A 12,298-nucleotide genomic window follows, 5' to 3' on the forward strand; every position below is an offset into this window, starting at 1 on the left:
CCTTAAAACTGGCAAAACAGATGTTAGTGTCTCAAACAATGTCAACATTTTCTTAAGTGCCATTTCCAGCCTTTCAATAAGGATATTAATTAAAGGTACATACCATAGTCTTGAGATTAGTGCTATTAAAGTGGAAATGACATTTTGAAAAAGCAGGAAAAATGTTTTACTGCTATTTTTATGGCTGTTGCTACAATCCTACACACACTGATTGGAAGTCAGTTCAGCTGAAATCAGTGCAACTTTCTGCCAGTATAGCATATTTAGGACTGGCATATACTATTCTGGTTTTATAATAGTTTTTGTTGTTTTCTTTTCCAATTTTCTATGGATCTATTTTATGTACACAGCTTAGAAATGCAAATAACTTAGTAAATAATAGAAAGGTAAATATTTTTTGCGAAGACCATTTTGAGTATTAATGAAGGGAGCTGCTGTTTTAATTAGGGAGATTTTTTTTATATACCTGTTGCTTACATCGCTTAACCGTTTTCTTAATTTCCTTTCTAACACTGTTAAACTAAACACAAGGTAGGACGAGCTTAGAATCACGGTGCCTCAGGTTGGGGCCAGCGATAATGTGTGGTGGGTGGAAGAGAGGGGCACAAAGAGGAATAAGAATCTTCATGAGGGTGCCCTTTTCTTGCAGAGGACAGATTGCTGTGCATTGCAGAGAGTTGCCCTAGGTGACTCTTGGGGCACCTTCCAACTCTACAATTCTATGACTCTTTCAGAAGACACGTCTTCTGTTGGGAGGCTTTCTCTATTTAAAAGACTGTCTGTCCATGTCAAGTTTAGCCAACAAGAACTTTCCGTGTAGGACTGCTGATGGCAGTTGTGTGTGCACAGTATTGAGAAGCATGACGTAGAATGCAGGAGAGATTAGAAGTACTGAGAACACCTTCTGCATCCTCAGTTGGTCAACTCTCTTATTTGAGAATTCCACACCTGTCCAGCTACTTGTTCCTGGGCTCTCTCTTACAAGAACCAAAAATCTTTTAAGAAAGGAATTAAAGTACTGGTGACCCAGATAATCAGAATCTCCAATTCCATGCCTCTTTTGCATCTTAATTGCTTTCTCGATTGAGGTACGCAACCTCAGGAACAGGTAAAGAAAAGGTGGCCCTCCTAGTGAGAATAGTATCTATGCATTCACCTGGCAATACATTTGCACCCATACTGTCAAAATGCAATAGTTTATTCCAGTCATAACTTCCATACTCAAGTACTTTACTTCCACACTGGCTGTACTACTAACTCACTTTCAAACACCAATAGTTTTAATACCACTGTCATTTAAATGCAGAAGTGAAATACTCCATGGCAAGAGCAAACTGTTCATTTATTTAAAGGATTTCAAGGTGAATTGCCCTCACAAGTTAGTGATGGAGAAACATTTTCACCCTGAGGGCTGCCTTCTGTTCTGGGCACCACATGCCAGTGGTGGGTGAGACCAGAAGCATATATTTCTATGCACACTCACACAACCCTCTCTGTTCTTCATCCAGCCAAGCAAGATGCATTATCAGATGAAGGGCAGAATTCTAGCCAGAGAAAAACATTCAAGGACAGTGTAGAGCAGGGCCAGTGAAGGATGTGGACTAGGGAGATTCTTAAGGGCCAGCAGCTTTTCTTCCAGCTCAGATAATAGAGTTTAAAGACTCTCTGAGTTGATGGAGAGGTCCCACCCATTTGTCTTCTCACACAGAGTTCCCTTTCCTTTGTTCTCTTAATGGTCCATCACCCAGGTGATCATCACAACACAGGAAGCTAGCCAACCTTATATTTTAACACTTGCTGGGTTAGAAGCATCTCACATACAGACTACTTCCTTCTCCACCCCCTAGCCACAACACCTTGTTGCGGGTTTGAGGGCGGTGCTTATATCAGCCCTGCAGTGTGGTATAATTTTATATTTCAGGTGCGAGGTGCAGCTAATTAAATTGCCCTCAGACTGCCTCCCTGAGCAAGCAAAGCATTCAATTCCATACAGAAGCCGCATGCTCTGTTGACTAGCATGCAGACTGGCTTTAAATATTCAAAAACTAAAAATACATTTACCATGTGATGCAAGATCTAAGGAGTCTTAGAGCCTAATGTTTATTTTCCAGCCCCCTCAGCCAGAGACACAGGAAGCACAAATATACCAGAGATACATTGCATCATTTTGTTGCAGAGTCCTCCTTGCCATTTATAATATTAGGTTTGAAAACTCTGGTGAAATAATTGTTTATTCAAGCAATACTGCTTTTCTTCATATGTCCAGAAGCTTATATCATTTGTAGGAAATTCTGTTAATGAAAGATGTACGTAAAGCTGGACACTCCTTTAAAGTCCACAGCAAATTCACAAAAGTGTGTTGGGGTCGTTTTCTGTCTCTCTCATATCCCTTTGTATCAGAATATTTGAATTCTTTTTTGCGCCAGAAAGTCTTTTCTTTATTTTCCCCATTTTGCATGATCCCTTTACAAAATCAGTGTATTTTAATGTATTATGTTGTTGTTGTTTTTGGAAGAGACAAGAAACAGAATGCTAGAAGTGCCATGGGTAAAGCAGAATAGCATTACTATTAGAGAGTTACCTCCTTTGATCAGAAACTACCAATTTTAAAAAATAAGCTTGCCTTGCAATGTAGTAGGACACAATACCAAGCAGCCGAAAGATCCATTCAGTTTGTTGTGTGAGTATTGTTTTCAATAAAAGCAAAAAGGAATGAACTAGGGACTACAAAAAAAAGAAGTCTTTAGTAAACAGTAATGAAGGAAAATATTTAGATTGAAATTACATGTTTTAAAAGGTGTATTGTGACTTGCGAGAGTATTCTACTGCAGGAATGGCCTTTTATATTATTGGAACTCCCTTTATTCTTCAGACAATGTCCTGGGGAATAGACTGGAAATGCATCTTGCTGCATAACATGAGCTCCATAATAAAGCTGGTGCAATCTAGAAGTACAGGCTTTATAATTAATAATTAACTCCACTCAGGTCCACCCGCATACCATATATTCTGGTTGTGCTTTGAGGGGGCAGCACAGTTGGCAATGGAAGTCCCCCCCCCCCCCCCCGCCGCATATCTTGGCAGTGCCTGAAAGCAACCTTGCTGTGGAATCTATCTGTCACCATATTTGGGGCCAGGGAGGAATCTGCCTGCATAAAAATTGGGCTTGCCTGGAGGTTTTGGCTACCTCATAGCAACTGTCATAACTTTTGGCAGAAAATGCATTGGCCTGGATCCTTAATCCAAACTGGAACAAAGGTTTAGGGAACCCGGGTAAAGGGGTCCATGGAGAAAGTTTATTGTAAGGCCCAGACAGAGGGGCTAATATGCCATAAAACACCCTAAGTAGAGACTTGGTGGGTTTGCCCCATTTGATCTGTGTCATGGGGGGTCCCAGAATTTACCCTAATGGACCAATCAGCCAACAATCGGGCTTAACTGATGCCAGATACATACCTAATGCCTATGCCAAAGCCTACTTCCATCTGTAATCAATAAAGGTTGTGGCCATTTCAATCCCAAGCTGTTGCCCTGTCCTTATAGGTACCCTCATGCCCCTGGTGAACCCAGGTTCACTACACCTGAGCCTGCAACCTATATTTTTGTTTTAGTTATTTAATATTTCCATCCATCTCAATATTATAGCTACAATACCCACAAAAGGGAAACGGGTGGCGATGTGGTCTAACTACCAAGCCTTATGGAGCTCCCCCCATACCAGCGTGAGTAGATAAATAGGTAAGACAGTGGCAGGAAGGTAAACAGCATTTCTCTGCACTTTGGCACTCATCACGGTATTCTGTTGCACCAGAAACAGTTTAGTTATGCTGGCCACATGACCTGGAAAAGCTGTCTGCGGATAAATGCTGGCTCCCTCGGCCTGAAAGCAGATATGAGCACTGCACCCCATAGTTTCAGTTTACTGGACTTAACCATCGAGGGGTCCTTTAGCTTACGTTAATCTTACAATACCTACATTGTTAAATCTTATTATTATTCATTAAATTTCTGTCCTGCTCTTCCTCCCAAAGGCACCTAGGGTGGCAAACAACAAAGCAGCTGAACAATACCAAAAACACAATTAAAACCATTTTTTTAAATCTGAAAACCTTTTAAAATGTAGGGATTTGGTGCATCTCCCAGAGAAAGTGTGACTCATATTTTGTACCTTTTCTGTATTTTACCACTGGGAACCAGCTCCTGTGTGCCTTTTCTTTCCTTTTTTCTGTAAGTTATAATTTAATTCATTTGAATGCAGAATCTAGTGTTCTATAGCTGAGAACCATGTTGTACCCAATTGATTTTAACAACAGCAGTTTTTAAAATTAACAGTCATTATGCGAGCTATTTCCTTTCCTTGCTATTTTATTGGCTCTTTAGCTGGCTAATTCAATTACCTGGCATCCCTGTGTCTATTCAGATGTTGTCTGGTAAAAATGCATGCGTGTGCCTGCCTCAGCCACATTAGTTTTTCTCTTGCTAGGAAGTGGGGAAGTAATATTCTTTGAAAGCATGGCCTTGCTGCTGTGGTCCTTTGATTTCAGAGTGACCTCAAATGTCTTTTCGGAAGAGGAAAACATATAATGCCTGCAAGGCAATATTGATGTGTGTCTCAAGGACAGCCCTCACCCATGCAGAAATTCATGGCCCAGGGGTATATTTTCTCAAAGGTGTAGAGTTTGGAAATGTACTACATCCATTCAGGTTTTGTGTAGAGGTTTACTCACCTAGAAACCATAAAGACATGCAGAAATAATTTGGAATGAAACAGCCTCTCATTAATATTTATGAAATTTTGTTCTACAGTCATTCTAAATAATTCTTTAATAGTACATAGCCAGAACACTGGACTCTGCTGAATCTTCTTTTATGGAATCTTCTTTTCCAAAATACCAGTCACCTTATTTTATCCCTTCTATCCTCATGTTTAGATTAGTTTTGCATCGATTTGCATAGATTGAGTACATAGGTGAATGATTCTGGGGGTTCTATTTTGTTTCTTTTGCGATATATTTGTGACATTTGTGATTTTTTTTTTAATGTACTTGCATTCCATTTTGACGTGTCTTGATATATCTTGTGTGCTCCTTGGAAAGCCAAATCTGCCCCCATGCCACCTCTACAGTAGCCGCTTGGTGAATAGGAGGCGCTGGTGGTCTCCTCCCACCCTTGTCCCCAGTGTAGGTCTTTATTTTCCCATTGTTCCCAGTGTAGGATCTTCACTCACCTCTTCTGCCCTGGGTGTAGGGGGATGGGACACACACCATTTTGTGGTTTGCCTCAGGTGCCAAAATAGCTTGGGCCAGCACTGCCTGGTAGCACTGGTAGAGGAAGAGGAGTGCGGGGGGAGTGCACTGCCCCCGGCAGCGCAATCCCGGTGGGGTGCCATCGGGGCTGGGTGCCATGCCCCCAGGACGCGCGCCATGCCCCTGCGGGCGGTGCGCCAGTCCTGCCCCTGCCTGCTCTCCGACCCCCGGTGCCGGAGCATGAAGCTCTGCCACTGCCTGGTAGCTTCTCAACACAGAACTTCATTTGTGAACTGGGATAAAATGCTGAGCAATGCTGATTATTTGCAAGCGTGCGCACACTCAAATATTCATGATAGTGGAGGGTTGCTAGAATTCATGCGAGCAGTTTAGAATTGGAAGTTTTTTGGAATGAAACTGATTTTTTTTTGCCCTTTAATAAACTGTTAGAGGGTACAGTACATTTGCCTGTAACTAAAAGTTCTTCTTGCCTGTTTATAGCCACAAGGGTCTCTGTCTCTTTGGCTGCTAATAACTGGAGACAGATGCTTTACCTGAAGCTAATTTCTACAGCCAGCCCATGCAGTCAATCATATCATTTATATTATGGACAAATTATGCCTTTGACACTTGCTTATTCAAAACAGTGCATATAATTAGTGTACTTCTTTGTGATTGCTTTTTTATTTCATGTATTTTTAATTTGTTTTGCAATTATATAATATTCAAACATAAATGAGAGGAGCTGTGAAAAAGAAGAAGAAGAATTTGTGTCATTAACAGAAAGTTTTCCTTTTAACGTGTGGTTAGAACAGTTACAGTTTAATTTGTAGATGCATTTCAGTAATAACTTAACAAATAAAATATTTAGTAAGAATGTAACAAATAAAATATGTGTTTGTGGAAGGGGATTGTTGGTTGTTATTATTATGATACTATTTTGTGTTTTAATTTTTTATTTTTATGCGATAAACCACCCTGTGATCTTTTGAGTGGTATATAAATTTAATAGTAAATAAATAGATAACTATTCTTTTTTCTGTTAATGTCTTCCAGCTTGTCATGCAATCTGCATGGGGAAAAGTAAAACCAATACATTTATTTGCTGCAGTAATAAATCACTCCGCTTCATAGTAGGAAGACCCCAGGAAACCATTCAATGGATAGCTATTTGATGTGCACAGGGGTATTCTAAAGGTTTGCCACTTCTAGTTGGCTGTGCTTAATTGAGCACCTTTACAATAAAGTTCTGTTTGATGAGAAAAAATAATGTGACATTGCTAACCTCACAGCACAATCTTATCCATCTCTTTTTAGAAGTAATTTCTATTTTCAGTGGGATTTATGTATTCATAGGACCAGTTTTTTTCCAAGACTCAAAGAGGCACAATATAACATCAAAAAGTAAAAATGCTAACAAGAATTGTATTTGGGGGTGCTGAAAATTTGGTGGGGATATACTACAGTATACCGCAATAATTGCTTGATTGCTTGTTATACATAATTAAACCCTACTCTTTCAACATAGATTAATGTTCCAACAGCAGCTAGCATGATAAGACACAAAAAATATTATTATCATCCCAAATTAAAACAACAAAGTTAAACAGCAAAACAGATGGTGAAATCAAACTACTGTAAGCTGAAAGTGCTTCCTTTAGTAGTTATTGAAAGCCGGGGAGAACAGAAACATTTTTGCCTTACACCTGATGATAGTAATGAGGTCTCTAGGCAGGGCTTCTTGGACAAGATATTCCAACAGCTTTCAATCTGTCAATTTTGGTTTCTCTCAGTTTCTCATTTTCCCAGTTTTAAGTTTATTTCTCACATTTCCACATCAAGAATGTAAAGCACAAAAATTAACTTGTTCCACAAGTCTGTAAACCGACTGACTTGGGAGCCAAGCCTACATTCCAAGTCTTTGTCCCTGGGTGGAGTCAGAGCCCAACCCAGTCCAATGACCCTATGCAGGCAATGTAAATCTACCCTTCAGGTGAGTACCAGTTGTACTAGCTCTCCCCCCCCGTACTATTTCCCTGATCAAAATGGCCCCCCTGGTGCTGTTATTAGGCATTGTGTGTGTTTGTGTGCTTTGTTTCTGGTGGAACCAATAGTAGCTTCAGACAGAGGATGTAGATCATGGAAATGGTGCTTAAGTAAGTATTCACTGATGAGACTTCCGGTTTCCTGCCAACAGAACAGGGAGTACAGGTCTGATCTCTGGACAGACCTGAGCCCCACAGAGGTCAGAGGGGAGCGACCAAGGCAAGGCGCCCCTCTTACAAAAGCTCTGCAAGGGTGTGCGGAGTGTCAAGGATTCCGGCATAGCACCAAATCTCCCACCATCCCTAGAAAAACCGCTGCTGAAGGGCAAAGGGGTGGGGGAGAGAGCGGTTGAGAGCACTCTTGGCTGCACCGAGACTCTGCGGGATGAAGCCTTGAACTGCCTACCATCAGCAGGAGATTCTCAACTAAAAATATTCAAACAGAAATAAAAGGGTAAGAAGAATTCTGCATCTTCTATAATTTTGCTTGAAGAAAGGAACATAGATTGGATTTAATTAGACTGAATTTGCCGATACACAAAGGGTTAAAACAGGAGGTCCACCCTTCTTTCTTCCAGGATCTCCTTTGTGCACTGCTGTGGCTCCTGCAGAAGCACTCTGCGTAAAAAGAACAGGTTATGAGCAAGGAAAGATTTGCATGGGAGTGGGAGAATACCCTACAAGTTGAGTGTCAACAGAGAATGGGAGAAGAACCTTCCTGCTTGAGAGCAGAAAGGAGATGCTCTTGTCCTGAAGTGGGTGGGCCAAGCTTTCTTTGGAAGCAATGTCAGGGCAGAGGCACTGGGCATCCATTCCCCACATCTGCCAGGAGGATACCAAGTCCTCCTTCCTTCACAGGGCCACGCTTCAAGAGAATGGTCTCCGTTGCCAGCACACAAGCTGATGGACAAAAGCGAAACTCCGTCTTCCGTGGCATTCCAGTCTTGCCTTTCTTAATTGTAAAGTCCTTCCAAGTCGCTGGAGGAATCCATGCTGCCCAGGGCCTTGCATGTCTTCTGGGATGTCCCAGTTGCTGTCTGAATGTGCCCTTCCCTGAAAGAGGAGAAGGGCATGACTGGCACATGTTAAAACTAAATAAAGAAAATAGAGCAACGGGTTGCTTTCGATATGCCAACAATCAAATAATATTTCACAATAAACATTGTTAAAAAGAAGTTAGCTGCCTTCCCTCCCTTTACCAGGCATCAACTGGGGAACTTTAAAAATAAGCTTTACTTACTTTACAATCATGCATTGGTTCACAACAATAGAGGCATTAAAAACTGTACAGGAGAAATGCTGTTATAGATTTACAGGAGCCCCACCCCCATGCTAGGAATTGATCAATGGTAAAAAATTTGATTAATTGGGATATCAGTGAAAAGAGAAGCTGCAGAACTGTGCCAGACAAGGAATCCCTGGGCTGACTTTTGCATACCAGGCTGGATGGTCTAGCAAGGAGCAAATCTGTTAACACACCTGTGCTTGCTGGGCACATGACCTAAGGGGAAGTGGGGATGAACCCCAAATGTATGGTGGGTACACAGCCTACAGTTTCAAGGGAAATGTCTCTAGCAGGTTTTAACTTGCATGGGGCAGGAATGTAGTGAGATTTATTTGTTTGCACCATCACTGCGTGTGACCTTTACAAAGAGGCTCCTTGAACTCTTTAATTTGATGCAAGGAGGCAACAGCGAAAGGCTGAGGGTCCAGGGTGGTCCCCGAGTCCTGCTGAAAAACATAAGCCAGGATCTGTCAGTTTAGACTTCTGGGTTCCCTGGCATTTCCCATATGTAATCTCTGTGACAACACAGGGCCTCCACCACCACTGGCTATTCCCTGTCTCAGCTCGCATGTGGCACTACAGTTCCCAGATGGATGCAGAGTACAACTGCAAGCCACCAGCGGTTTTATGCACTATGAATTTAACCAGCAGCATGGTGTGGCCATAGGGTAATTGGGGAATCCAAGGAAAGTGAGAGCCTATTGACATGAGAGCCCAAACAATATCCTGTTTCCTCCACAGGGCCACACCTCTAGGGATGAGGCTCCAACTCCAGCTCCCAGGATAAAGGACCAGAGGACATCCCTGCGATTCCCAAATGCCATCCCTCGCGCCTCTTTCTCACTGCCCCTTCTCCGTGCAGGAATGGCTCCTTCCTGGCCCTGTTTGGTGCAGAGGGACCAGCCAAAGTTTCCTCCCATTAACTTATTTCCTCCCAACTTATTTCAGAGAGGAAGGAGACTTTGGCTGCTGCTTCTGGGCTAGGCCGGCCGGGATGGAGCGGAGATGCCCGTATGGAGGCAAAGTGGGGAAAGATGCTAAGATCAGCGAGGAAAATATTCAGTCTGGGAGCTGCCTCATCCTGGGAGGGACTGGAGCCCAGACAGCGGGCACTTGCCTCAGGTACTGGGACAGGGGGAAGGATGGAGACCTCCATATGGAGGCAAAGAGGGAAAAGGCTCAGAGTTCAGGGGGAGCCATTCCCCAACATTTACCTTGTTCTGGCCAAATCCCTGGAGAGAGGTGACTACCCTCAAGTACTGGGGCAGAGGGAAGGAAGGGGTTCTTCTGAAACAGGATTGGGAAGTTGTAGGAACACTGTCCCCTGTGGCTGTTGCCAAAGCCACCCTTATAAAAAGAACAGACAAACACCCAGGTGGCCACGCTGCAAGTGGACATTCTGCACCTTCCAAACCAAGGCTTAGTCCCAGAACCATTTTTGTTTGTTGGTTTGTTTGAAATATTTTTCATTAAAGATTTTCTTGGTTTACTGGGGAGGGGGGAGGTATTCACTGACCTCTCCCCCAGCAGTTCTTCCTTGACTGAATTAAGACTAAATGACAGATGACATTTATCATACAGTTTGCCCTTGAATGAAAGCTTTTTCTTTCATAATTGCTAGCACAGGAGAAAGAGGAAAAAAACTTGCAATCCAGAGTAAACTATGTAATAAAAGTCACATATAGTTTGGCCATTAGTTGCTCCCTTCTCCTCCTTTGATGTAAAAGGAAAAAAGGTTGGGAGATCTGATCATGTATCTCCCACCTTATAGCACTTTTGACCCTTGCTTGTTAATTTATGTGGTTTGGAATGGAGTGTCAAAAGCCATCATGTCTCTGCAAGACAAGATAGAATATTGCAGTGTATGCTAAAAGGAAGTGTAAAGGTAATTGCACTCAAAATTGCATTATTTCCTTCCCTCCCCTAGTTTATAAGGTCAAATTTCCTTTCTTGTTCATCAGAGACCATAGGAGATGAAGCCTTCTGTGGATTCATCTCATTATTTTTAAAGTTCATAGATCTAGATAATAAAAAGTTCTAATAGTACTGATACCAAGCCCTTTTTCTAAAAATAAGAAAAGAATCATATTTGTTTACTAGGGAATATTTGTGTTCCATTTATTAGCAATCACAATCATATTAAAATTGGAAATATCTCTATATTTGGTGGCATTTTGAGCTTAGATTCAATCATAGCAATAGGCTAATGCAAAGCTTGTTATTTTGCTCTTATTAACAAGCCTATTTTCAACATGTAATTTGAGTTTCGTGTAAGTGCATCCAGTAAATCTATATTTAATTAAAGCAAAATAATACTGACCAGATCCTTACTTTATTTGAGGAAAGTTCAAGAATAACTAAACTTGTTTCCGTAGAAATTAATAGGACCATAAATTCAGCAGTTCTCATTGTGTACTCCTTGTCCTCATTTACTCACGACGGTTTTCTTTCTATGTAGGCAGAACAAACATAAATGACTTGAGCTACATAATGTGGGTTTGCAGTCAGGATTCCTCTAGGCAGCATGATGAAAATATCAGATTGCAAAGTACCAAATTTCGCAATTGGTTCAAGGTGTAGCTTAGTGTAAGAATGGAAAGGAATTGTGTCTTTTGTTTCCTGACAAGCCTGTTGATTAGTGGCAAAACTGTTCCTGGACAGTGTGAATGATACCTGTTCACCACAGGAATGGACACCATTAGCAGAATGGATTCACCATTCCCTCTGTGTGTCCCCCAAATCTACCCCATAGGGTTGGGGGATCCTCCAGGGCCTATTTGCAGGCAGCACATGAGGTTTCTTGGGTAAGAGAGGAACAGGAAATCCTAACACGCGAGCAGAGATCTTCCTCTGGAGCTCTGTTGGATGTCTCTCTACAACAGTGGTTCTCAACCTGTGGGTCCCCAGATGATGTTGGACTACAACTCCCATCATCCCTGAGCTCTGGCCTTGCTAGCTAAGGGTGATGAGAGTTGTAGTTCAACAACATCTGGGGACCCACAGGTTGAGAAAGGCTGCTCTACAACATTCAAGGCAGAGTATAAGATTGAATGGTCCCCCTTCTCAGAGAGAGGTCTAGGCTAAGAAACCTTATCTCTGACATCTAATTTTCTATGTGCAGGATATCCCCCCACCCCGCAAGGTAGAAGCATCCAATTATACAATCTCTATCCTGATATCGTCTAGGATAGAGCTGTATGCAAATGGCATCTCAAAATGTTGCTCCCTATTTGTGGGCAGTGGGAGGATAAATCCTTCAACAGCTGCTCAGGAGTAGGGCTCACTATTAGCAGTGGTGGGAGCACAAATTCTTTTTCTCTTCGGGTGTGTGTGTGTGTGTGTGTGTGTGTTGGTGCTGATGTAAGCAGTGCTTTTTTCTAGAAAAATAGGTGACGGTACTCGCCATGAAGTTGTTACAGTAAGTGTCACACTTTTTAACAACAACAAAAAGAGGTGCTGCTGTGGTGGTACTGTGTACCATTGAGTACACCCTTGGGGGGGAAGCGCTGACTATAAGTGTAACAGCAGCAACTGTGTTGGCAACTTAGCCACTATTTTGCACCCTGGACCTTGTGTCATTCTGCTGTCGGGAGGGGGGTGCCTGCCACAACATAAAACTGGAGAAAATTCTGAATAAAATTCTGCAGAGGGGCCTTCTTTCCCCAGAAGTAGGGTGAGAAAAAGGCATTTTGGCTCAGCTGTACTTCAGGAACAGTTTTACC

The 12,298-nt window shown here is 42.2% G+C and overlaps 1 protein-coding gene across 11 annotated transcripts in view; it reads left to right on the forward strand.

The window, feature by feature from the left end:
• The window catches only part of CTNNA3 (catenin alpha 3), a 528,228-nt gene that overhangs the window by 344,367 nt on the left and 171,563 nt on the right, over positions 1–12,298 (forward strand). Inside the window, exon 11 of one of the 11 annotated variants that reach the window (XM_083439954.1) lies at positions 6,303–6,440. The exons of the other annotated variants lie outside the window; for them this stretch is intronic. Within the exon in view, the coding sequence (XP_083296080.1) occupies positions 6,303–6,380 (78 nt within the window). The 3' untranslated portion in view covers positions 6,381–6,440. Of the gene's footprint in view, positions 1–6,302; positions 6,441–12,298 lie in introns of those variants that run through there. 11 annotated transcript variants of the gene reach the window in all.

The sequence above is a fragment of the Podarcis tiliguerta genome, assembly GCF_965153285.1.
Source record: "Podarcis tiliguerta genome assembly, chromosome: 5".
Classification (NCBI taxonomy): domain Eukaryota; kingdom Metazoa; phylum Chordata; class Lepidosauria; order Squamata; family Lacertidae; genus Podarcis; species Podarcis tiliguerta.